Source organism: Osmerus eperlanus, chromosome 19 (assembly GCF_963692335.1).
Source record: "Osmerus eperlanus chromosome 19, fOsmEpe2.1, whole genome shotgun sequence".
NCBI lineage: Eukaryota > Metazoa > Chordata > Actinopteri > Osmeriformes > Osmeridae > Osmerus > Osmerus eperlanus.
The window spans coordinates 11,052,621-11,077,382 of record NC_085036.1 but is presented as its reverse complement, the minus strand read 5'-3'; the positions used below and the strand labels follow the sequence as shown (position 1 = coordinate 11,077,382).

The 24,762-nt window shown below is 45.5% G+C and overlaps 2 protein-coding genes across 6 annotated transcripts; one reads left to right on the top strand and one right to left on the bottom strand.

Annotated features, from left to right (window-relative positions):
* Nucleotides 1-525: 525 nt before the first annotated feature.
* lrch2 (leucine-rich repeats and calponin homology (CH) domain containing 2) lies at nt 526-21,075 on the bottom strand. Of its 5 annotated transcripts, XM_062485612.1 has the most exons (22): nt 20,798-21,075; nt 10,896-11,040; nt 10,328-10,454; nt 10,058-10,163; nt 9,768-9,904; nt 9,397-9,533; nt 9,216-9,303; nt 8,950-9,046; nt 8,764-8,864; nt 8,607-8,674; nt 8,175-8,279; nt 7,514-7,582; nt 7,151-7,213; nt 6,812-6,860; nt 6,626-6,664; nt 6,217-6,354; nt 4,950-5,000; nt 4,781-4,844; nt 3,482-3,594; nt 2,581-2,718; nt 2,127-2,204; nt 526-2,020 (listed from the first exon to the last, which is right to left on the bottom strand). In XM_062485612.1, the coding sequence occupies exons 1-22, from the start codon at nt 21,030-21,032 to the stop codon at nt 1,901-1,903; spliced, it is 2,268 nt and encodes a 755-aa protein (XP_062341596.1). In that variant the 5' UTR covers nt 21,033-21,075; the 3' UTR covers nt 526-1,900. The 5 variants fall into 5 exon arrangements, with proteins under 5 accessions (XP_062341596.1, XP_062341597.1, XP_062341598.1 ...); XM_062485613.1 differs by lacking the exon at nt 6,626-6,664; XM_062485614.1 differs by lacking the exon at nt 7,514-7,582.
* Nucleotides 21,076-21,523: 448 nt separating this feature from the next.
* si:dkey-17o15.2 (UAP56-interacting factor) lies at nt 21,524-24,624 on the top strand. The gene is made up of 9 exons (XM_062485618.1): nt 21,524-21,881; nt 22,334-22,492; nt 22,608-22,738; nt 22,948-23,033; nt 23,195-23,285; nt 23,645-23,697; nt 23,791-23,865; nt 23,954-24,059; nt 24,240-24,624. Exons 1-9 carry the CDS (start codon nt 21,758-21,760, stop codon nt 24,369-24,371), a joined length of 957 nt encoding a protein of 318 aa, XP_062341602.1. The 5' UTR covers nt 21,524-21,757; the 3' UTR covers nt 24,372-24,624.
* The last annotated feature ends 138 nt before the right edge of the window (nt 24,625-24,762 follow it).

Sequence of the window (24,762 nt, the reverse complement as noted above, 5' to 3'; positions counted from 1 at the left end):
CCTTGTCACCGGAAACTAATATCACATGTTGAATAAAATGAGGGATATTTGGAGACAAACACATGGACAAATCAATTGTTGTTTGTTCCAGCCTTGATGTCATGCTGCTTTGATTGGTTTGTAACTTGTAACTTGGTACATTATACCCAGATTAACAATGACTTCCAAGTTCATCCAAGAGAAAGTAGGTGTGAGCAGGGTGTTTCCAGAGAAACAGATCATTGTTGGATAGGCCAGTTCTAGCATGAACGGGCTGGTAGGTGAACTGTAAGGCATTCTGCTCTAGGAAGGCAGCCAAAAATGGACGTAATGAAATGTGAGCAAATAGACTTTGAAGTGAATGGGAGTAAAAATTGTTTATCACAATTGAGAATCATTCAGCTTGATGAAATGTAGTTGTGAACAAGATGTTTTATGGCTCATTTGGATTCAATGACCATAGATATACTTTTTTGTAATCGAAATCAAAACAACTACACAGAGCCTTCAAGATCTGGTAACAAACATCACAGCAAACAAATCAGAGCTAAAAAACCCTCAGAACATTATTTAATTTGTTATCAGGGTTGAAACACACAACAAATTATACAAAAGCACAAAAATACAACCAAAAAATAAATACATAAATAATTTCCCTGATATACAGTTTCTTAGAGAGTTGTCTGTGTGTATCTATTTGCATTAAGCATACTGTTTTTGCTGTGAATCCAACTCAAATAAAAGGAACAAGTGAAAAAAAATGTACAAAACATTCTTAAGTTGCACCAAATTGTCCGACAGATAAAATCACATCAGTAAGTACATTGTACATAATAATATCCTGACTGATCAACTTGTGCTTTAAACTTGTATTAAAACAAGCACAGAAGGTTGCATCAAAGCTGCTGGGAGTCACAGTAGTCTTATATTTACAGTCTGTTGTTTCCTGTGACTACTGAGTTTACGAGGAACAGCTCATTCCAACAGCAGTAGTCAGCAGAAGACCATGTAACACAGCAGGTGAAGTGGCTAAGCACCTGCTACAATACAAACCTTTCTGCTCTTCTGCTGAAGCCATTCTGATCATAGATACTATGTTTTTCCAAGCAAGCGTTTCTTCTAATCCCCAAACAGACTGTCTAGGTGGTGTTAGTTTTGGCTCTGGCTGGGTTTTCCCAGGCCAGAAGAGAAATAACATGAACCCAACTTCCTGCTCTGGGCCAAAATACCAGATGAAATGCAGAACAGAACATTCTTATCATCATGATCACAAATATCTGTAGAATGCTACTTGTGTCAAAGCAAAATCAAGCTACAAGTGCAAGGGCCACTTGATCTGTGTTGTGGCTGGTGAACCAGCATGCAGTTCACTTCTCTAAGTGAAAAAGTGAGTGCATACATTAAAACGGTTTTCACTTCACTATGGCGGTCTGAAACACAGAGGGGTTGGGAGTCTTGTCAGGTCAGATTTGGCTACTCCAGTCTCAACAGTCTCTGGGAAATAGCCATGGCAACTGGTCTTCCTCTTCTTCTAGGTTCCCCCTGTCGTCTGACCTTTGACCCAACTCGGTTCATCACCTCTCACAAGGTCATTGTGCCTTGTGCAGGTCACACTGGTCATACAGAGTCACACATATTCTCTACACACATACAGTATGGACCCCCTATGGGACACAAGCTGAGAATCTGATGGAGTAGAGGCAGGAGCCAGCCGACATCATATAAGAGAGTGAGGGCCTCCCCTCTCGTGGCTCCGTCAGCTGGTAGCGGGCTCCTGTCCCTTGGCCTTGGGGGCCGTCATCCGTTTGGGTTCCCTGGTCCCCAGTGGTGAGGTCTCTCATGTGAGGGGGGGTGGAGGGCTGGGGGGTGGAGGCAGGGCCCAGCTGAGGGCTGGGGAGTGGAGGCAGGGCCCAGCCTGGTGCTAAACAGCAGACAGCTGGGTGGGCTTGGAAGCAGGCAGCTCCAGCAGGGCCTGAACAGTCATTCCTACCTTCACAAGGCCACGCTCCTCCAGGATGTGGTGGGGCAGACACAGCTTGTCCTGACGGATGACGCCGACAGACAGAAACACACAAGCACACGCATGATCAATGTTTTGTCTTGAAGCCCTTGACGGTGAAAAAGAGTGTGGATAACAGTGTGTCTACCTGCGGAACGCCCAGCTTCTTGCAGGCATCAAGAAAGTTCTCCACATTCCTACGACACTTTGCCATGCTGAGCTTTGGCTGAGAAATAGGACACATGATTTACTGTGGAAGCGAGGTCCTCTGCAGAGGCATGTTTGCATTTAATTGCGTTGAGAGCTATAAAGGCAGAATATTTATGTACAGTACCTGTCAAAAGTTTAGAAACACCTCATCATTTTTGAGAGACACATGCATGTTCCTATTTTATATGCAACAAACTAGGTCATTTAATGGTATGAAGATTTACTTGGACTAAAATGTAAAAATAATGCCACAAAAAGCCTAATTTTCATCAAACTGCCACCACAGGCAAAATGTGTAGAACACAGGTTAAATGCCCTACAGACCGTGATTGGGCGATTGATTGAGTGATTGACTTATCATGTGTTGCCACTACTGAAGAGGGAGGGCTTACCACTGCAGGTGAGGGCACATGGATGCTGGCTACAGATCTGGGACGTATGTGATTGGCTAGATGGCACAGAACAACGCCGTCCATCAGGGCCGCCCCAACATCGTCAGGTAGCAGAACCTTCAGTCTGGACTCAAGGTTCTAAACAGGACCACACACTCACGTTAGTCATGCCTCAGTGCACATCGTTGTGAATCCCTGGAAAATCCACTTCACAGATGACACATTACCACAGTGTTTACGTGTGATGGCTGAGAGGGGTGTGTAAGGCTGCGCAGAAGGAGAGGACATTGGTGGAGGGAGTGAAAGGACCAGTGGAACTGGAATTAAGGTAGCAGTTTTGGGAATCATTTTTACAACTGAATCTATGTATGTAAACAGCCAAGTGGTCATGCTTCTTATGACAGTCCCAACAGCCTGCCTTGCTCATTGACTTTAAGCAGCCATATGACCTCAAACACATTTGTACTACTTAAGCCTTGTTGATGATCTATGACAAATACGCATTTAGCTGATGGATTTAGCTCATGTCAAATCTCGTTTATGAGCCCCACCCCCCCCTATATTTAAGAAGGCTACATGGCTAAACACGTTCAAGTGAGAATGATATGACGGGAAACAAATATTTACATTGATCTCTTTTGAGCTTAACATGTCTTGGTGCGCCCTGTTGTTTTCCCTTTGGTGCTCTAAGAACTCTTTGTCTCTGTCTTTATCTGCTCATGTGAAAGTATAAAAGGCCCTTACAGCTGCTGTGAAGTCTGCCTGCAGTGTTTTCCCTTATATCCGTATGGTAATGTACCGAGTCTGTCTGCTAGTGGGCCTACAGTGTCTTGTCACTGAGTGTCCTTTTATGCTTGTGTGTTTGTGTTTGGTTTGTCCCATGTTTTTTGAGCCTTCCGACCTGCCGTAAGATGCCAATTTGCTCCATCTCCTCTCTCAGGTGCTCCATCTTCCTCCGCATGGTGAAACTGGGGTCTGTGGAGGCAAACTCCTGGCGGCTGCTCCTGCTAAACGCTGTGGGGCAGACAGAACAGGGAGTCAGATGGCTGAGCGGTTAGGGAATCGGGCTAGTAATCAGAAGGTTGCTGGTTCGATTCCCGGCTGTGCAAACCAAATGACGTTGTGTCCTTGGGCAAGGCACTTCACCCTACTTGCTTCGGGGGAATGTCCCTGTACTTACTGTACTGTAAGTCGCTCTGGATAAGAGCGTCTGCTAAATGACTAAATGTAAATGTAGAACAGGCCGGATTCACCAGCAGACATGACACAACAGAGAGGACCCACACAGAGACACACGGCTCTGCCTGCTAGGGACGTCCCTGTACAGAGCCTATCAGGGGCTCCAGCCTCTTTTCCAGGAACAGCCAGGGCGAGGTCCAGTGTGAAAAAAAACATGAACTCTCTGCTCTCTGGCTTACGGCTTCCACAGAACTCCTACGGATCACAGCTATAGAATACTAACAATGGACATCCTGTACTCCCTGAAAAGTGTACCTCAGTACTCTCTTCTACAGAGGATAAACAGCCTCATCTTTGCATGTTAACATCCTCTACCAAAAACCACTGGATAGGTTTATTAAGACAGCACTTAAGTAACCTGCTCTGGCTTTTGAAACTATTTGTTGACATCTAAATCCCAAGGAACTCTACTCCACCACTTTCCATGTGAGGTTAAATCAGCATTCTTATTGATTTAGTCACTGGACCATACGTCTCTAGAATGGTAATGTGAAAAAAAGAGAAACAGTAATTAAGTTGTGTTTGTGTCTGATTTCACATAAAACATGGTTTGTAAAATAAAAAAAACAACACAAGTTAAAGTTGTCATCAATTTACCTCATGTACCAGCGTCCAACGTAAAGTCAATTTATAGTTCCTATTATTTGCTTGCAAAATTGGATAGAAGAAAACGTTTTTTTAAAGAAGTAATGGATCTCTTAGGTCAAATGCTGATAAGGTTCTCTAAAATGTATAACAGCATATCATGTCATTCTCACAAATCATATTATCTTCCCAAACTGCCAGAGTTACGCCAGAGGCCAGGCAACTGCACATCCTCACACCTCCCTTCTGCAGAAATACAAACCAAAAAAAACCCTAACCGCAACTTGAGGCGGGACCATGTTTTCCACAGAATTTCTGGGTAAAAGTCTAAGACAATATTATTGCACACAACATTGGACATTTCGGAACAACTCACCTGATCTTGGCTTTAAACCAAATACAGTAAGGGTTGTGCTGAATTCAGAGCTGCGCATTCCCTCCTGAAAATAAAACAGGATTGTAGCAGCATGTTCAAAAACATTCACAGTATTGTGTATGGTACAGCCTAGTTCACGTATTGTTATTGTTGAAACTACCCTTCTTACCTCACACTCTTCATTACCACTTGAATTCCTCCGGGCACTCTGGCACTTGTACTGGGGAAGAGAAAAATTAAATTTAGTGTTTACGTTACGCTACGTTACGTTACTTGGACATATTTTCCTTCTAGGGAGTCAAATATACAGAACAATTGATAGGGATCAGTCCTGAGAAAATATCCCCTCGGGGTAGACAGAATGGAGTCCCAAACTAAAGGCATATGGCAACTCAAGCAGTTTCATCTCCATAAATCTCCAAAATCTCTATATCTATGGCAACTTTGGCAACCACAAATGTCAACTTGCTTCAGTTTCATTGAAGAGTGCTGGACAGAAACTTCTGTACGATTTGTGTGAGTCATTGGCCAGAATAATATTGCAGTAGTCTTAGTGTCCACAGCACATCCAAGAATTATACATTTCTGGTGTTCATAGCACACAGAGGTCAACGCTTTTCTTAAAATTACACTTGACCTGATGCAAAACCTTAGCACTTAATTCAGAATTCAACACTAATGGGTGTCAGGTGGCTGAGCGATTAGGGAATCGGGCTAGTAATCTGAAGGTTGCCAGTTTGATTCCCCGCCGTGCCAAATTATGTTGTGTCCTTGGGAAAGGCACTTCACCCTACTTGCCTCGGGTGGAATGTCCCTGTACTTACTGCAAGTCGCTCTGGATAAGAGCGTCTGCTAAATGACTAAATGTAAATGTGTTAAATTCATAATAGAAATCCTCAGTAGAACATTCACACAATGTCCAGTGATGGGTGAAATTGTGAAATGTTGAGGTCCTGGTGCAAATGACCGTAGTGCAGTTGAAGTTGTTCAACTGTTGGCTGTTAAGGGAGTCCCAGATTTGATGAGTCATGACATGAAATTAGTTATTTCATAGTTGAATGATAATGTGTCTTTGTCTTTCAAGATCAGAAACCAAAATTGGATCATGATTCACTGTTTATGCAGTAGGAAATGTAAATGTGTCACAACTAAATATTAACAACAGTTAATGTTAAGTCTTTTCAACCAGACCATTAAAACCCAACTGTTCTGAAGTAATGAAAATTTAAAATCTACTGTTTCCTGTTCCTTAAAATGTTACATTTGCTGTTCAGGATTTGCTGTACACCATCAAGAATGGAACAAAGGTTTATTGTCTGTGAAGAGCCAGCATGGTATTTAACTACACGTATACCACTATCTATTAAATGGAACTAGAGCGTGAACCAACATTTAGGTAGGGATTCAGACGAAGAAGAGCGTGAATGGGCTCGTACCTTGAGATAATCTTTTCTAAGGTATTTGTTCCTCCTACGCTCCTCGTTCTGGTTGAGGACGGGAGGTAGCTCTGGCCACTTGGCCTCTGTGTCTGACTCAGATTTGATGCTGCCATCGAAAGAGCAGGATGATGATGGCTGCAGAGACACATCCGGATGAAGGTCAACATGCTGGAACATGCCTTTTGGCTAGATAACATCAGCTAAACAAACGTCCCCGGTTAATTTACTGTTAAGCCACAACTTTATCGGGAAGAAGATTATGGCTGACTTCCATGCCTCACATAGCGATATTCGGAAAACAAATGTGTCCTTTTCATTTGAAAATACCAAACAAATAAATATGATCTCATTCAAGAACTTAAATGATAAGCGTGAGAAGGACCAATGTATGGATGAAATGGATGACCTCAGAGAAAGGTGTGTCGTCGTCTGTAAGGTCGGGATCCTTTCCGATGAACATGGAGAGAGAATAACATGGAAACTGAAACATGACATGGATGAATGCACTGCTGCTGATGAAACAAACAAACAACTCATAGCAAAATAGCAACAGTGAAGAAACATGACATGTTCAATCTAGTGGAACACTAACCTGTCCACCAAGTACTGATGCTCCACTGCTGCCTTCATCCAGAGAAGCACTGGAAGAGACACCAAATATCAACACCTACAGACAAGTCATCAACTGTCAGAATCCAGAATCTGAAACTCTGGAGCGGTTTAAAGCAGCTAACTGTGTTCAGACTGTGGTCAGGAACCTATGATGGCGCACTAGTGGACAGCAAACCCTTCTGGACTGCAACTTCTGGGAAGTCCACTTCTAGAGGGGAGGTGGAATGTGACCCCGTAACATCCATTAAGTGACGTAGCAGGTTGCCCTGCGCATGTGTACCCAGGGTTTGAGCGTGCGGCAGTGAGGCTGAATGCTTACCTGCGCGTGGCCTGGGATTGAGACCTCTGTTTGCTGCTGGAGCTTCCTGAGTGACTGAGGAACCTGTGGAGGAACAGGAGGTCACATGCAGGCTCGGTCACACGGCCCGGCAGAACCCCTAAACACCGCCAACAGCTCTCTGCTCTCTACGGAGGCACAACACTTGTTCACGTTCTAAACACGTGCTAGACACTCACACAAAAAAAAACAAATACTTAAAGAAAACATGCCGTCTCGGTATGGGGGAGGGGAACATTTTAATTCCTGACTTTAACCGGCGACAAAAACTGGAACCCTCTCTCTTCTCCACGCACTCTGCTTCTCTCACAGTCTCACTGACACACAGTCGCTCTCTCGCTCTACCTGTGTGCTCGTCCAGTTACCCTTCTCCGGTGAATAAGACTCTCTGCTCTACATATTAAGGAGCGCCGTCTACCAGTCAGTCATCACGTATGCACCAGTCAGGTCCAGGGAGGAGGCGGGGGGGGGCAGGAGATGGATGAGGCAGGAAGGGAGCAGGAACAGGAAGGAAGCAGGTAAAGAGAACAGGAACAGCAGGTGAGAGGTTAGGCGCAGGGAGAAAAAAGAGATAACATGATATAGGAGGGTGGGAAGCAATTCGGGTGCATGAGCCAGTGCTTTTGTTTAGGGATGACATCACAAAATGATCATACATTTCTGCCAGTTCTGTTCAAGAGAACCCCTGTTTCCAGGAACTGTCAGAGAATACCTATTATTCCATTACCCTGTCACGCTTTCTGGGTGGCTCTGAGCAGGAAGACACATCCACCCCCATCCCTCCTTGTCCTCTGATATCAGAAAGGAAGGAGGCGGAGGAGATGGGTGGATGCTGAGCTGAGCCACGATGAGGACACGGAGATATGAGGGCAGGGGAGATATGCAACCATGTGCAGATATGAAATGAGGCAGGGCGGAGCAGCTGGGTGTGTTTGTGTGTCTGTGGTTGTGTCTGTGGTTGTGTCTGTGGTTGTGTCTGTGGTTGTGTCTGTGGACAGTCTCCCACCTGTTGTGTTGCTCCTGCTGGAGAAGCTGCACAGCGATCTTCCTCAAGTCCAGCACCTCCTTCAGCTCATCCTCCTCCTCCTCGGCCAACTGTTCCTTATCGGAGCTGGGAGCCCCAGAAAGACAGGAAATCAACACGATGAGAAAACACCTGCTAACGTCTGGTCCACTGTTTCACACTCTGGACTATAATTTTTTTTCATGACTCATGTTGCGGCTATCTAATGTCTGAGCTAGCGTCAGACATAATCTGGAATAATACCATGTCCTATCTCAGCCACTGATCTGTCTGTTCCCTCTGTGGTCTGCAGATATCAGATCCAGAAAATCTGATATTATTATGTTCTTGTCACTCTCAGAACAAAAATGATGACAAGAAAGATGACAGATGATGATGTTTACAAAGCAGTGTCTGTCGTCTAACATGTCTTACCCAGACTCCTCCTTCCAGCTCTCCTTATCTTTGCTTTGGTGTGACTTATTAAGGACTTTCTCCAATTCCTGAAACACATGGAAAATGTATAGCCACGGAACATAGAGGCAGTGAACGTCGTAGTGGTGTTCTGGTGCAGTAATGGGATGTAGTGGACCTTTATGCAGGTGACATAAGGGCTGCTCTGCTGCATGTCGCCTTCTGACAGACCAGCATCGTCATCTGGGTTGGGCTCTATGAAGTCATAGGGGTCTTGATCTAAGGGAACAACACTACGTTTACTGTCATGCTCTATAAACCGTTCAGATAAGAACAGCCGGGCTGCTGTCTTGACATGAAATACCTTTGCAGGAGTCCATCTTGGAGAGGAGTGACAGGGCGTCGGCGCGGGCCGTCTCCGACAGCTGAGAGTGCAGGCTGATAGTGTCGTCGTCCGAGGGCTGAAGAGAGGAAGAGAGGATGAGGGCGGGGATGAGGAGGGGGAGGAGCTGAGGGGGGAGCTGTTCTCCAGAGGGAAGTCTTGAGGTTCTGTTTTCACGCATAGACGTTAGGACGCTACAGCCGAGCGATGAGCTCAGACGAGTCGGGAGAGAGAAAGTGACCTCTGACCTCTGTCGTAGAAAGCCTCTTGTCCCCGTTGTCACTGCCTATACCAGAGTCAGGGCCGTGGTTCTTGCTGGGGTAGAAGTCCTCCATGCTGCATTGAAAAACCAAGCGTGACGGTGGGCGGTGCATATGCAGGATCCTGTTGATGTGATTGGCTGCGATGCACTGAGAGGGGGGCGTGTACCTGTCTGTGAGTGGCTGGGGGAGGCATCCCCGTTTGCCTCCCAGGGAGGGGAGGTCCAGGGAGTCAGGTTTCTTATCCATCCTGCACGCCTGGATGTTCAGGTACTTGAATATGTGCACCTTTCCTTTAAGGCAGATCTAAAATATACAAATAATTGTAAATTGTCAAATAAATATGTCTCTGTGTGTATTAAGACATATAGTAAATAAATGAAAGAATAATTAAATACATGAATACACAGCCAAAGGGAACACAAGTCACCACTAGATGGCGCCATAACATAATTATCACAAAGTCTCAGCTAAAGGGACATGTTGAGCATTTCTGTATATAATAGTCATCCTCACACAGACAGACACACACACACACACCTGTGCAGGTGGAGACTGCATAGGGTTGTTGTCCAAGACTATGTGCAGCAGCTGCCTGAGTTTCCTGTAGACTGGAGGGATCTCTGTGATCTTGTTGCAGGAGAAGTCCAGTCTGATGAGGGGCAGGTCAGCCAGCTCTGGATAGAGAAAGATGGATATGGTAAAATACCCATAGCTCACTTTGTCTCCACAGAGGATTTACTGGAGGGAGACATTCTCATGAACAAGGTCATGGAGAACCAGGTAGAATCATGTGACAGGTGGGGCCCAGGAACCAGGTGGAGTCTGACCCTCAGGCAGCATCTGAAGGCAGTTCCTCCTGATGTTGAGTTCCCTTAAGGCATGAAGCCTCCCCACCTGAGGGGGCAGCACCTGGATCTCATTACAGCTGATGTCCTACAGGGAGAGACATAGCATAGTCTTACATAGACAAACACACACAGGTCCAGACATGCATTCACACACCCACAGACCCAGACAAACAGACCCATGCACACACCCACAAATAGAGACAGACAGACAAACACACACACAGACACACTCATACAAACCATGCTTACCAGCTCCATCAGCTCTTTGGCCTTTCCAATCTCCTCTGGGATTGACACAAGCTTGTTGTTGCTCACAACCAGCACTTTGAGGGGGAGGTTGAACAGGTATTTTGGCAATGTTGAGAGAAGGTTCCGGCTGTAGAAAGACAAAATACAGGTAAGGCCAACCAACATTTGTATGACAGGACACTGCCATGCCTCGAAGGTCAGTCTCTGTGTTCAGGTACATAGTGTGGGTGGAATATCAATGATTCAGTGAACCAGGATCTACACAGAACTCTTGACCATGTGTAAGAGAAGACCAGCTCTATTTGATATGCATACAGTATCAATGTAGCAAGACTATTCTTGTTTATGTGACAGTGTTTTGTCTGTGTCTATGCATGTTGGCTTATTTCAAGGCCTGTTTTGGTAAGTGAAAGAGGAAATGCTTCTGCCAGTTCATGTTTGTGAATTCACTGAAAGAGGAACACTGTAATGACTCATGAAACGGCAGTAAATCTGGACCTGACCCCTGGTCTGGGGATTCAGGCCTCCTGTGGGGCCTACGACAGGGATCACGTGACCCCTCACTGACCTGATGTTGAGGTACGTCAGCATCTGCAGGTTGATGATGGCTTCTGGGATGCATTTGATGCAGTTGTGGTAGAGGTTGAGGGACTCGAGGGGGGAAAACAGACACACCTCAGGAGGGATCTCCGTCAGACGGTTCTTGGACAGATCTGAGGGCCGGAAGGAGTGAGAAAAACACAGTGTTACTGGTCTGACCTGGGGTTTACTTTGAGGACATGTAGAATATTCTCCATCACGAGCACACACCGAGTCGGACTGTATTCTGAGAGTGCAACTATAGCTGCTGTGAGTTGAGTCTGATTGGACTGATGTGGGAGGGTGGATTGATTCCAGGAAGTCTCGATCGGTCGATATGTCTAAATGACTGATCAATGAGAACAAGGGCTCTTTCTGAAAGTCAGGTCTGCTGTTATGGCATGTTGTCTTGTTCGTTCTGTCACTCACACAACTACAGTCTTGTTGCTCGGGTCGGATGCATCCATGCAGCATCCATCCTCAAAGTGTTTCTGGTATCGATCAAACCAACATGAGTGCTCTGCTACAAGCTCTGTCTGCGTAATAGATTTGGTGTTGACACATTCTCCACCTGGCATTCGATATCATACAGAAACGTCTTCCTGTTTGGGCTGTCCTTGAAGGCAGTGCACTAAGCTGCTAATTCGATTCCGGGAGTGCTCTAATTTCATGGGTTGTGAATCAGAACATGAATTATGAACACGCTGTCATGCTCCAGAGAGAGCCCTTGTGAGGCAGCAGGACCAATGTGTGATGTGATGTGACGGCCAGTCAAGCACACTCTATCACTCCCATAAAGCCCTTCAAGTCCTGCTGACAGATGCTCCTGCCAGCCAATCAGGCGCCGTCTGGAGGGGGCGGGCCTCCACGGCTCAGAGAGAAACTCGCTGCACCTCAGTTCATTCATAAATTGGACTGACACCCACGACTAGCCACACTGCGTTCACGAGCTGTAGATCACACTAAACAACCTGGGTTAGGGAGTCCAACACACTTGCACTTCACATGTCTGACATTCCTCCAATATGTGCAGTCATACATCTGTCATGATTCTGTATAGTGTAAGGCTAGTCTGTGTTACGGTGTGTTTATGGTATACATTCTGATGTCAGACTGGGTATGATAGCCTGGGTGCCTGTCTGGAGATTCACCCAGTCGTGTCTGTAGCTCTGTGTGCCTCAGGCAGCTGATCTCAGACCAGCCTGTGTGTGAAGGAGAATGTGGAGCTGCAGAGCTTCATGAAGGATTCTGTAAAGGCACTGCCGATGCCATGGCAACAGCACGGGTCCAGGAGGGAGCGGCGAGTGAATGCGTCTTGAGAGATGTCTCTGGCTCTGAGTGTTTCTGTTTGCCTCGGGTGTGAGCCTGCGTTTCTTCCCGGCTCGTCTTGGACTGTGTGCATGCAGAGGAGAGTACTGGTGCTGACCTAACTGGAAAATATACTGAAAGTTCCTCAAACGGACAGACAGTTTGTCCCTAATCTGGCCTCAACTGTGTGTGTGTGTGTATGTGTGTATGTGTGTGTATTTGTGTGTGTGTGTGTGTGCGTGTGCATTTTTTGCAAGGGGGGGTTCAGTAAGCAGTAGGAGTGCAGTATATGTGTCAACACAGCTGACAGTTTCCTGGTTTCCAGGTGCCCATCCTTATACTCTAAAACAAGGTCATTGAGAGAGACTGTAGGTACATCCGTATAGTTCCCAATAATCTGAGTCTCTTGTAAAGTATCCTTACATCAAGCAAGTTCACAGAATTGGACTGTCTTTTGCGTGCATTTGTTAAAACCCCCAATCAGTTCCATTTCAGCTTCAGTTCCCCTGCGAAGAGAGAACCGTTTCTCCCTTCCTGGTTTTTGGGGACATACCAGCTGAGCACATGAGAACGAGTGTTCCCTGAGGCGACCATCTTTTCAGATGCAGCGTGGCAGAGACGCATCATCAAAGGCAGTGAGGGAACGATACCAACATCAATGCTAGTCAGATACCCCCCCCCTTCTCTCTCTCTCTCTCTCTCTCTCTCTCTCTCTCTCTCTCTCTCTCTCTCTCTCTCTCTCTCTCTCTCCGTGGAACACAGTCAGCTTGATCACACAGACCCCAGTGTTTCGGCTCACAAAAAAGACAAGCTAGTCTGGGCAGAGATGACAGAGACATCTTAAAGTAAGCCTGTGCCCGAAGTTTGACTCACCTGGAAAGGGGGACATTTCTTCATTTACAGAAAATGACGTTTTGCCTTCCTCTATTCTAGAAGTAGGCGTGTTGTTTGGAAAAGATACGTGTTGATCCACAGGGTAGTTTGTGTACACACTGCTTCCCTGCCGTGTGCAGACATGGTTGGAACAATCTGCAGGAAGGGCTTGGACCACAGGTACAGCACTTAGTATCTCCTTCAGTCACACAAACCTTTCAGGTAGCTCAATCTTCGAAAGAACACAAGTGATCACGTGACTCAATATCCTCCTATGAGGAAACGTCAACTCACCATGTCACCATCATTACCGCAGCGCTAGCACAATGAGTTGTCTCCTCCGCGTTATAACTGCACACACTGAACTCTGCATAATGTGCTACAAGGTAAACCCATTTCCATTGACGGTTAAATTGTATCGAGTTCATCAGCTAGACAGCTGTGGACAGTACGACAGGCAGCAGTTAATCGCCTGAATTATGTGTAGTTATCCATTCCACAACATGAGGATTAGTGATGGCCACATTTGTAATCCCTGCTTCTCACCAGCCAACCAGCAACCTCCACTTTCCGTCTTCAAGAAAACCTGGGCTACCCATGAAATATTCAGATGCCAGACCATTCAGTAAAGTCCACACAGAACTGGCACGCAGGAGAGAGGTAGGGAGAGAGGTAGAGATATAGAGAGAGAGAGGGATGGAGAGATGCAGATAGAGATGAGCTCAGGCATGCATTCGGAGGCTGGCCTAGATTAGGGTCCATCTGGAGCAGGGAGAACGTAGCCAGTATCCCCCCCACGTCACAACAGGAACAGAGAGGGAAGGGGTGTCCCAACCTCAGACTACATTACCCACATGTCTGGTCTCAGTACCCCTTCCTGTAAACCGCATGCCTACATTTCCATTAATTTCCTCCCCAGCTCCAACCGGATAATTTCTCTGCAGGGAGGAGCCCCAACTCCACCCATCCAATCAACTGACAGGATGAAATCAGAGCTCGTCCTCAGCTTGGTGGTGACACAACAGCAACAAATCAGCATGTTCTCCTGTCTGTCTGTGATGGGAAGTTTCTGTGACAGGGACATCTCTGTCAGACAAAACCAAACAGGAAGTTGACTTACATGTCAGCTCGAGTGGACAACTGTATCCTCCGGTTTGGCAGGCGCCATCACAAAGACTAGCAAGGTGATATACCTGCAGACACACACAGACATGCACACACACACACACAGAGACGCACACACAGACACACACTCAAACAGACACACATAAACACACAGACACAGATGCACACACAGACACACACACACACGGTTCACATGTGCGACCCTGTCCAACTGTTAATGTGCTTGTGGTGAAATCCCATTAGTGTGTAATTTCACAGCCTATCAGGTGGAGGGTTAGGGTTGGTGATGATGGAGACTACCAGTCTCAGCTGCTAACCAAAAGGAGGATAACCACCCAGCCCTCCCCCCCCAGACACCTCCTGCGCCCCCCGAACGACCCCCCAGGGACCATCTTTCTTCGCGACGGCCAAAATGGGGAGAGGAGAAAGGAGAGGGGGAGAGACAGAGCCGTAGAGAGAGAGAGAGAGAGAGAGAGAGAGAGAGAGAGAGAGAGAGAGAGAGAGAGAGAGAGTAAGTGTGAAAAGGGTGAGAAGAAGAGAGTACGAGACCCAGAGAGGAAGAGAGGTGGTGGAGTAGATGGCGTGTCACACCATATTACTCCCGCTCATGAGCCGCACCCCTGAACTTAGCGTGTATCATATATACACCTCCCCTGAGGCAGGTCTGCAAATGGAGCCATGGTAGGCTGCCTCAGATACACCCCTCTTGGGCTAAGTGGAGGGGGGAGACGGGGCCAGTGGACCCAAGAGAGGCGGTAACCTCACCACTATATTTTCTATTTCCACCCTTCCCTAATTTGAGGTGTCAGTCCCTGTGAACAAAACAATCTGGAGGTGAGAGGCTGCCCTCAAATGGCGTTGTGACCTTGTAGCCTAATCTCATCCACGTTGGAAGATGCTAGGTCAGCAGACACTACGACACTCGTGTCTAAGACAAGTACATCTGGTGGGGACAGACATGTCCTCTGAAGACAAAACCAACAGCGTCCGTGAGCGGGATTCACAGTGACAGGTTGACTTCATTCCTGTATTCACGTTTCACACACTCGAGACCAAACAGAGATGGCCTCAGCACTGCGGTGGTGTCTCTGCTGAGGCGGGCGGGCGGTGCTGCAGCCAGGGCTAATCACAGACTGACAGAGCAGTTAGGAGCCCACGTGAGGAGCTGCACAACCCCTGATAAACACACAGGGCTTTCAATTACTCTGCCTCTATGGGCGTGGACATACATACACACACACACACACACACACACACGTGCTCACACAGACATGCACACTCACATCCAAGCACACTGGATTACACAGCCACATACCTCAGTCCTGTTATTACGCACTCCAAATGTTAATACAAACTCCAAAATAGTGTCAATTAAACTATTAAGCTCTTTAATCATTGTCTTAATTGGAAACCACCTCACAGGCCAACAGGAAAGTGCCCTGTGGGAAGTAAATTTGATTCAGCAGTACGCTACCAAAAATATATTCCTTTCGCTTTCAATCACGTGCCTTTTATTTTCTGTATCTCTCCCTCTGAGGCAAAAAGAGAGCCAGATTCACGCCAAATTATTATTCCGCACACAAAGACCAACCAACAAACAGACACCTTAATGACAAACTTCAAAGCATCCAGTCCAAATTCAGCATCCTGTGAAAAGCAATGGTGCCAGTTCTGTGCTGAGTGATCTAGCGTTAGAACATCAATCATTAATACTCAAGGCATACCACATGATTGAGCCCTGGATTGCTTTTCTGGCATGACCCATCAAAATACACTTATAACCCCTGGTTCCTGTGATGTCAGAACATAAGGAAGCGGAGGCTTAACACACGTGTGTGTGTGTGTGTGTGTTGTGTGTAGCTCTTGATCTCTGACAGGGCTTTGTTCATTCCCATGACACAGACTCACAGAAGCCCTGCTCCAGAACGGTGATCAGAACCCAAACAGCAGCATGTGGATGACAACACCCAGACAGCTAGCTGTGTACAGAGACCAAGAGAGAGACAAATGCTGCCAGGGAGAAGAACTCAAGGGAGGACCCACGAGGACCATAGAGGCCCAACAACTCTCTCTCCAGGATGTGGACCCTAATATTACGGCGCTGGCTCCCATCTGCGTATGAGGCACAGCCCCTGCAGGGCTGAACAAAGGCCAGACCACTCCTGAGACTCCCGTTGGTTGATGGAAGAGGGGTGGAAGAGGGTTTTTTCTGTGGAGCTGTCCACCTCCATCTGCATCCCCATCCTGGCCCCTGACCAAACCCCATCTGTGGCAGGGCCAGGCTGCCGGCCGAAGCAGGCAGAGCAGGGCTACAGCTTGTTAGTTCATGGCCACAGCTAGCACCAGCAGGACAGGGTCTGCCTGGATGACTGGCTACTCAACACAGCTTTACATTACATCTTTACATTACATTTAGCAGACGCTCTTATCCAGAGCGACTTACAGTAAGTACAGGGACATTCCCCCGAGGCAAGTAGGGTGAAGTGCCTTGCCCAAGGACACAACGTCATTTGGCACAGCCGGGAATCGAACTGGCAACCTTCAGATAACCAGTCCGACTCCCTAACCGCTCAGCCATCTGACCCCCAGCTCCACCCAGCAGCCTCCTTCTCCTCCATGTTCACACCCAGGCTCACAGTTAAACTGTAGACGTTAACAGTGAAAGTCTAACTGAATACAAGGCTGAGTAGGGTGATGGAGTTGATCTAGGTTACCAGCAATTTGAATGTAACTGATCATTAATTAATAAAGCTTTAAATGTGTTTAGTTTGAGGCACGGTGCTATTGTCAGGAGTGTATAGGAGCTATCCGTGTCTACCAAAGGGGCAATATCCTTCAGGTCCAATGACTTGTTAATTCCTGGCTCGACCAAGGGTATTGAAGCGTAGGGTGCATGCTTTGGAGCAAAATGGCTGCCATTAATCACCAGGCCACAGCAATGAGCCTGTGGTGGATGGTATGACACGCACAAAGACTCTTCCTGGTCTTCCCAGTTTTATTCTTAGCCTTCAATTTCTCTTCCAATGTCACATTGTCAAAGAGCACAGGCATTGAGTGGCTGGCTCCAACTAAGTGCATCACCTCAGTGTGCATGCTTAGCAGCCGGACAAAAGAGATTATGTTAGGTGATATCAAAAAGATGGTTGGGGCTCTTGGTCTAATCTGATAAGTATCTTCGCAGAGCTGGCTGCTGATAGACATGACTTATGGTCAGCGACACGCACACACACACACACACAAACACCCTCTGCAGTGTTTACAACAGAGGTAGCGCTCAGAATTAAGCCCATTCTTAGCCATGTTCCCCACAGATAATCACATTCATTTGGCCCAAGATAAAGAACCCTAATAGAATTATGTCTGAGAAAGAATTCTCATCAGTCTATAGGAGCTCTGGAAAACACAGGATCAACTTCCTGATCTCACTGACAGGTATGGTGCTAACATGTCCACACATGCTGGAGAATACCTGCAAGCCCAACTGATAACTGGGAGCTTAGATGAGCAGTTCACTCACTCATGACACTCATTCAAGACCAGCGCACCTGAGGGAGTAAAGGTTACATGGCTGAAGAACCAGAAACCTCCCCAAAGCCCTGCATGGTTCCTGGCTCAGGGGAGTGTTTACGGTCCACACTTCTCACCTTTGATGGCCAGGCATTTCCTCAAACATTGTCTGTCCCACTAAAGGGTGGAATTTTGGAGGGTGGTAAGATGATAGGGAGGGTGAGGGAGGCTAGGCTGGAATTCTGCTCCCACAGGGTGAGCAGGATCTCTCTCGTTAGCAGTGAGTGTTAGTTCCCTTGGGCCAGGGTTGAGGCATATAGCTGCACCCTAGCTTCTTGGCTCCAACATCTTGGCCAGTTGAGACTATGGTCCCCCTCTCTCCAAGGTCAGGGCATCAGCTTACAACGCTCACACATTCTCATGGGAAAACAAACTGACTGCCGACAAACTGTCAACAGCCTACAGCAAACTGACGCCACTGTGTGAGCTCGCCTTTCTCTCTCTTTGTGTCCGTCTTTTGTAAACAGCACACACACAAAGACACACAAGCTGTGTTCCCTGTTCACATACCAGCTGGGTGCAACTTTAACGGTCATTCCATGACATTAACAGATGGGATTTTTGTGATGGAACGCTTTGAACACCTCCAACAAAAAGTACGAGGAATTGTTCCTAAGTCATATTAACCAAGTATTTGTGGGACATGAAACACACATCGTAGCCGGTACACTGAATGTATTCAACAGTATAAGAGCTCCATCTTGGAGGGTCCTGAATGGGAGTCAGAGTTAGTTAGTTTGTCTAAATAAACAGTTTAGATTGTGACGGGGTATTCACTGCAGTTCTCTATTAGAGAAATATGCATTTCAAAAGGAAAAGTGATACTTCTTTGTGGATAAGTGGATATTTTTAGCCAGTCGCATGTCCCTGCCCGTCCACCTGCAGTATGCAGACACACTTGAGGTATTTTTCAGGTAATTATGTCACGCAATGCCCCATGACATTCCAGCACCCTGGTACTCCCGCAGACAATTAACCCTTTGTGCAGTCAAATGTGGAAACTCTTCTCTTTGATATAGCCCAGTTAATGATGTGGACATCACACCCTACCTCATTCAGCACAGTGCACGCCTGCACGAGGCACGCTCAGGCTGATGTGACCCCTAACTTCCTGTCTTGACTGATTCTCCAACTCTAGTTACTCTGTATGATTCATATACCTCATAGACCTCTGATATACTTTCCCAGTGACATGTGCTTTAGTACTGAAGCAGTGTAGGCTGATGCTATCTCCCAATGTACATTTCAGGCCAGTCATATTGTTTAGAAGACTGACTCTAACTGTTTCTGTGGCCACAAACAAAAGCACATCCTATCGCTCCAAAAATAGACGCACAAGCAGCTTGTTACTTCAGCTTGATAGGAAATACCATGTATAATTCAACTAGAGCCCTTCAAAGTAAGTTTGAATAAATCAACGTCGCTGATGCAGTTGAGTAGGCTATGTAATTCATTTAGGGATGTATGGTAGTGTACTGGTGAATTGACAATGTCATTCAAAGGATGTCAGTCATAACGTAGGTTAGTTTTTCCAAAGGTCTCATGTGATCAGATGTTTTTGTTATTCCTGTACACAGCAAGGAACTATCTTAGACAAACCTACTAATTTTGCCATTTCCCCTAAAGGCCGAATGAATCACAACAAGCATATTACTTCTCTATAGCATTTCCAGAGCTTTTTCCACCAATCTAAAGAACCCTACCAGACCAAGGGACAAATCTAAATATACATTGTTACTTCGAGTGACTCAGTCAGTTTATTGTTGCTTCAGATGCTAGGTGCCTTGGATTCACCAAGCAAAACAAAATAGTATGTATGTGTGTGTGAGTGAGTGTGGTGTTGGGGGCTGGGCTATAGATGGAAAAGAAACTGTGTGGTTTAAGTATTTAGCAGATAAACACCAACTCAATCAATTTTAACACTATAAATTGGTTGTTCCTTGTTTTTCCCCTTATAAACTGGTAACATAATGTCTAAGAAGTCTTGTGAAATGACATGCAAAATGTACACACATACCAATGCTTTATTCTAAAATAGGATTAATGATGGAATCAAAATGCTCCTGATGGAACCGATGCCAGCCCATCTTAGCGCATAGATCACTGAGCTTTTCAACAGCATGTGTGTAGTCTACAATCAAGAGAAAAACCTCGAGACACTGCGGTGAACAGGCAGCATGTCTAGCCTATCTTAGTGTAGGTCTCGCCTAAAAATCCCTATAAGAAAATCACCCAAACACCTTTCTTTATCATTTGGAGATGTGTGCGATTTACATGGTCGCAGAATTCTAATCAATCACTACATTTACCACTGCATATCCAGAGGAATAAAAAACGTGTATTCTTAATGAATGAAATATGATCTTAAACCAATATTAAAGAAATGGATCCGATATAGGCACATATTTCCTGTGGCAGGCAGCAAGGCACGCGCCCCCGTACTGTAGGTTAGACTGAGAAGACTCTTTTGTCTTGGGCTGTCGGGTACAAAACACCATCTGAGTGAGCGTCATGCTCCCTTAAACTGAAACGTAAAATTAAATCGGCCTTAGACAAACAAGTCGTAGGCTACAGTAGCCTATATCCCATTTGTGATATACCCTGGTGCGCATCAGCTAGTTATCGCTATCAGAAATGTAGGTTAGTGTACAACGGCTCATTCGCATTGGCTTGGGTGCGCCCGTTTCATTCATGCATATGCTCTCAACAGGGGGGCGATTGAGAGGAGGCGACCAAAACAAGCAGACAGTTGTAATCTAGGTTTGCCGCTCCATTCCAAGCACCCTTTTAAATTGAGAGACATTACGTGGAATTCCGCACATTGTTCATTGTGGAAACGAGTTGTTAACCTTGTGTATACTCACATGCCACCCCAGTGTTGCGTAAACACAAATTTAATATGCATACCGTTGTGCAATTGCGAGCAAATTTGGTAATTTTGTTTCATGCACAATAAGGTTTTACTGGCTATTTTATTAAACCAACAGAGGTTACGAGTGCCAAGCAATAGAGACCCACCTGCTTGTGTCGTATCGGTAAGATCATAGCTCATTCCAGGATACTCTCTCAGCTTCCTCCCGCTTAGATTCAACATCCCGGAGCACACGGCATCCTCCAGAGCACGGTCTAAACTACGGGCCGTCAGGAGCTGGTGCTGATGCTGGTTGATACCCGGGTTCCATTGAGGTCCGTTCGGATAATGATGGCTTTGAAGAGCCGTTACTGCTCCCACACCTCCGTGACTCGACGCCATTTTCGTAAGAGAAATTATTCTTACAATAATAACAGCGACAGTTTCTCCGCCCATGCGCATAAGGCAAAGACACTCCAGGGACTTTAGGGGTAGGGCTTCTCTTGAGAGGGCGTGGGCGTAGGGGGAAGATTTAACTTACGCCTTTTCTTATCAATGAGAATAGGTTGTTCACTACAGTGAGATTGCACACAGTATCCTTAACCGAGAATGGTAGTCACGTCCTTGGCGAGCTGCAGTCTAATTCAACATGTAGGGTTATTCAGTCCCTATAGGTCAAATGGACGAGTGTAGCTTTATAGGCTTTAGTTGCTTGTCTGACTAAAAGGGCTATGGTTGTCCCAAACCGTAGGTCTGCCACCAAAGGATGTAATCACAAACATGACTGTGTTTTTGTCCTTCATGCCAACAGTCCTCTCAAGCACGCTATTTAGTCTACAGTGAGGCCCTTGACAGCGGCTACTGTTAGAGCACAGGCTATATTTGGTTCTGTCATGCCGTTGGTCGTATACATAACGTTGAAGGGTTGGGTTGCTCTGGATATTGTGGCAGTAGAAGTAAGGAGAAGAGACTTGGTAAAATAAAATAAAAACTACAGGCTACCTCGATCATTCTAAATTAGAAGGATAAAAGTGACTTCAACTAAATTGCGATTAGAAAAGACTGTCCCAACAAAGCTGACAGTCTGTCTAAGGTTTAATCTATCCCCGCGTTCGACACGTATAATAATGGACGACTCTTCCACCGCTACCCCAACTACAGACAACCCACCGAACAGCGACAACCCGGACAACCCGGAGCCCATGGAGTCGCTGGAGTCTCGCAACTCGGATAAAATAGACTTGTCATTGGGTTAGCGCCTGATTCGTGCATGTTTACCTTTGTTCAGATAATGTTCTTGTCAACGAGTCAAATGTATGTTAAATTGCACGTCAGAGTTGTTTCGACATTAATTGTGTCACTGTTCAATTCTCAGCTGTTCATGGGTTCTATATGGCCACTGTATACCACTGATGATTGAAAATCTAAACTAAAATGTATTTGCCAATTAGCTTTAATATGTGACATTATCATTCATTTTAAATCATTCGTTTTTCTGAGATGCAGTCTAAGCCCACTATTCAAATCCATTATGTTGACATGTCTCTGGGGATTTTGTAATGCATAGAGAAACTGAAATGCACCGTTAACTTACCGCTCATTAGCTCACCTTTCACATAATGGATTCAGGCTCTCGTATGACACGAAAAGGCCTATGATTCAGAGTCTGAGGGCCTCACATGTCCGTTACCCTTTATTGCCAGATGACATCATCAAACTGAACAGGAAAGAGCAGAGAGTGAACAGGGCTACCAGCAAGGCCCGAAACCAACGGGCCTCAAACAAGCACAACGTCCTGAGGAAACTAGACAAGACAGGACGCCAGCAAAGATTCCCTGTCAGACAAGGCCAAAGCCAGCAAGGTATCACCACATCTGTTTCATTTGCCTTTGTATGGTGATGCTATTAATCATTATTTATTACCTTGTCACTCTGGGAAATAAGGTGATTTTCTATACAATATGGCCTTGTTTTAAGGCACCTACAGATCAAAGTACATGGGACCCTCCCCTCGCTGGTTTTACAAAGTAAAGCCATTCAACATTAAAAAGGCTGCCATTGGAGCTAAAGGAGTGAGTCCTTTAAACAGGCATCCTATGAACACAAAGGTATGTTCATGACAAATTACTCTACTCTCATGTTCAGGAACCAACAGAAACCTTCTCTCGGAAAATAGTTCCAGAACTGCTACGTCAACTGCAAGAAGTGATTGAGAGATTTGATCAAATTTACCTAAATGTATAGTGGATATTTATGCATATTTTGGTTCAGAAAAAATGGTTCCTTAGATGAAACTATTCTATTTCTCCCCTGTAAGGCTACGGTTCAATTTGGACAACACAAACCTTTATTCAGGGGAGTGTTTTATCAGCGAAACAGAAGTCTCACAGCAGCACAGAGAAGGTACAGCTTGCTTTGATACTCTGATGTGTGATTTTGTTCATTATCCACAGAATGATTTCGTATCATATAGTAATCGCTCTTGCCTTTGCAGTGCATTCTAAAAATGCATTTTAAAATGTTACTGTAACTTTTTCTGTGTTGTGGTTTGGGTTTGGTGTCAGGCCTGCCCCTCCACCCAGAGAGCAGGGAAACCCACCATTCCAGCCAAAACAGAGACGAGGAAGTGCCCGTCCATTCGTTCTCAACAGAGGGGTACTTACATTTACATTTAGCAGACGTTCTTATCCAGAGTGACTTACAGTAAGTACAGGGACATTCCCCCGAGGCAAGTAGGGTGAAGTGCCTTGCCTAAGGACACAACGTCATTTTGCATTGAACCGGCAACTTTCTGATTAAAAGCCCAATTCCCTAACCCCTCAGCCATCTGACCCCCCCTACTTACTGTTGTTCCTACATGTCAACCTACCTCAAGCATTTCCCAGTAATAGTTGTATCATTTCAGCTACCCACAAGGATATTTTGTTGTGCTTTAGCCTCTAAATTGAATAATATTTAAGATTTTATATTGATTAAATGCTGAACAATTCTAATTAAACCCCTCCTTCATTAAGTTCTCTGCCATGCAAGCCAGTGAGAAACTGGAAAGGTTCCAAAGAGCTAGGAGGTGAGATAATATACTCTGTTAGCCTGGCTTTGCTTGTCGTGTATTGTATATAGTCCATATACTGAATTTATCACGTCATACTTTTCTGTGCAGTTGGCGAAAGGCGCCCTCTACTGGCTGTACCGTAACAGTGTCCCTTCCAAATGCTAAAGCCATCCCAGAGCCTGGGTGAGTACAATTATTATTTAGAGCCTATTTCACAGTAACTAAGATTTGCGGTAATTTAGTCCAATAATGTGTGTTTAATGTTTCTCAGCACCAAGGCCAAGCAGACTATGGACCGTTCTATTTCTACAGGGGGTGAAACTTACTCTCCCAAAGGCATTCCCCTTAGATATAACCTAAAGGCCACAATCAATCAGGTAGGACACCATTAGGTTAGAAAAAATCTCTAAATTCATTGGTTTATCTGTATTACATACATGTATTATCTGTTAAAAAGGAATACAGTATTTTAACACAGTAATTTAGATGAAGTCTGTAAGCGTATCGTGTTCACGAAAGGAACTAAACTTGCAAATGTATCGTTTTATGGGTTCCAGACAGGAGTGACTCTCAACGACCGCTTCACTGGTATGAGGATCCTTTCACCCCCAGGACAGGGTCCCCAGCGAGGGGGCAGCAGGGGAAGAGGAAGAGGCAGGGGACTAGGACGGACTGTTGTCTTACAGTGACACTTTGCTAAACATAACTGTACATTATGCTGTGGGCTGTTCAAAAATGTGTTATTTTGAAGTTATTCAGTGTACGGTAAACACAATGTATGTTTTTGTCAATTATTTAATTATGATTTTCCAGATTTATACTGCATAAGAGTGGTCTTAGATGGCAAGCAGGTTGATTTAGGTTGGGGACTTTTTATTGTTGTTTTTAGCCACTGTGCAATTTACCGATTTGAACTCAAAATAAATTGAATGGTTTTGAGTGCTCTGAATTATTATGTTATGATTATAAACAGATTATTGTAATATTTTTTTATTCTAAATTGTGGACAGACAGTAACAGCTATATTGAAGTAAAAGTGGCTTTCACTATGTGAAAATGTAATCACCTCACCTTACACTT

Excerpts from the sequence above, each read along its gene's own strand:
- lrch2 (XM_062485612.1), bottom strand. The coding sequence starts at position 21,032 with ATGGCGTCGAGTCACGGAGGTGTGGGAGCAGTAACGGCTCTTCAAAGC. Across the intron at positions 10,455-10,895 it reads CTGACGTACCTCAACATCAG|CCGGAACCTTCTCTCAACAT; the intron begins GTCAGTGAGGGG and ends GTCTTTCTACAG. Across the intron at positions 2,205-2,580 it reads ATGTGCCCTCACCTGCAGTG|CCAAAGCTCAGCATGGCAAA; the intron begins GTAAGCCCTCCC and ends CCTATTTCTCAG.
- si:dkey-17o15.2 (XM_062485618.1), top strand. The coding sequence starts at position 21,758 with ATGGACGACTCTTCCACCGCTACCCCAACTACAGACAACCCACCGAAC. Across the intron at positions 21,882-22,333 it reads TAAAATAGACTTGTCATTGG|ATGACATCATCAAACTGAAC; the intron begins GTTAGCGCCTGA and ends CTTTATTGCCAG. Across the intron at positions 23,866-23,953 it reads AAAGCCATCCCAGAGCCTGG|CACCAAGGCCAAGCAGACTA; the intron begins GTGAGTACAATT and ends AATGTTTCTCAG.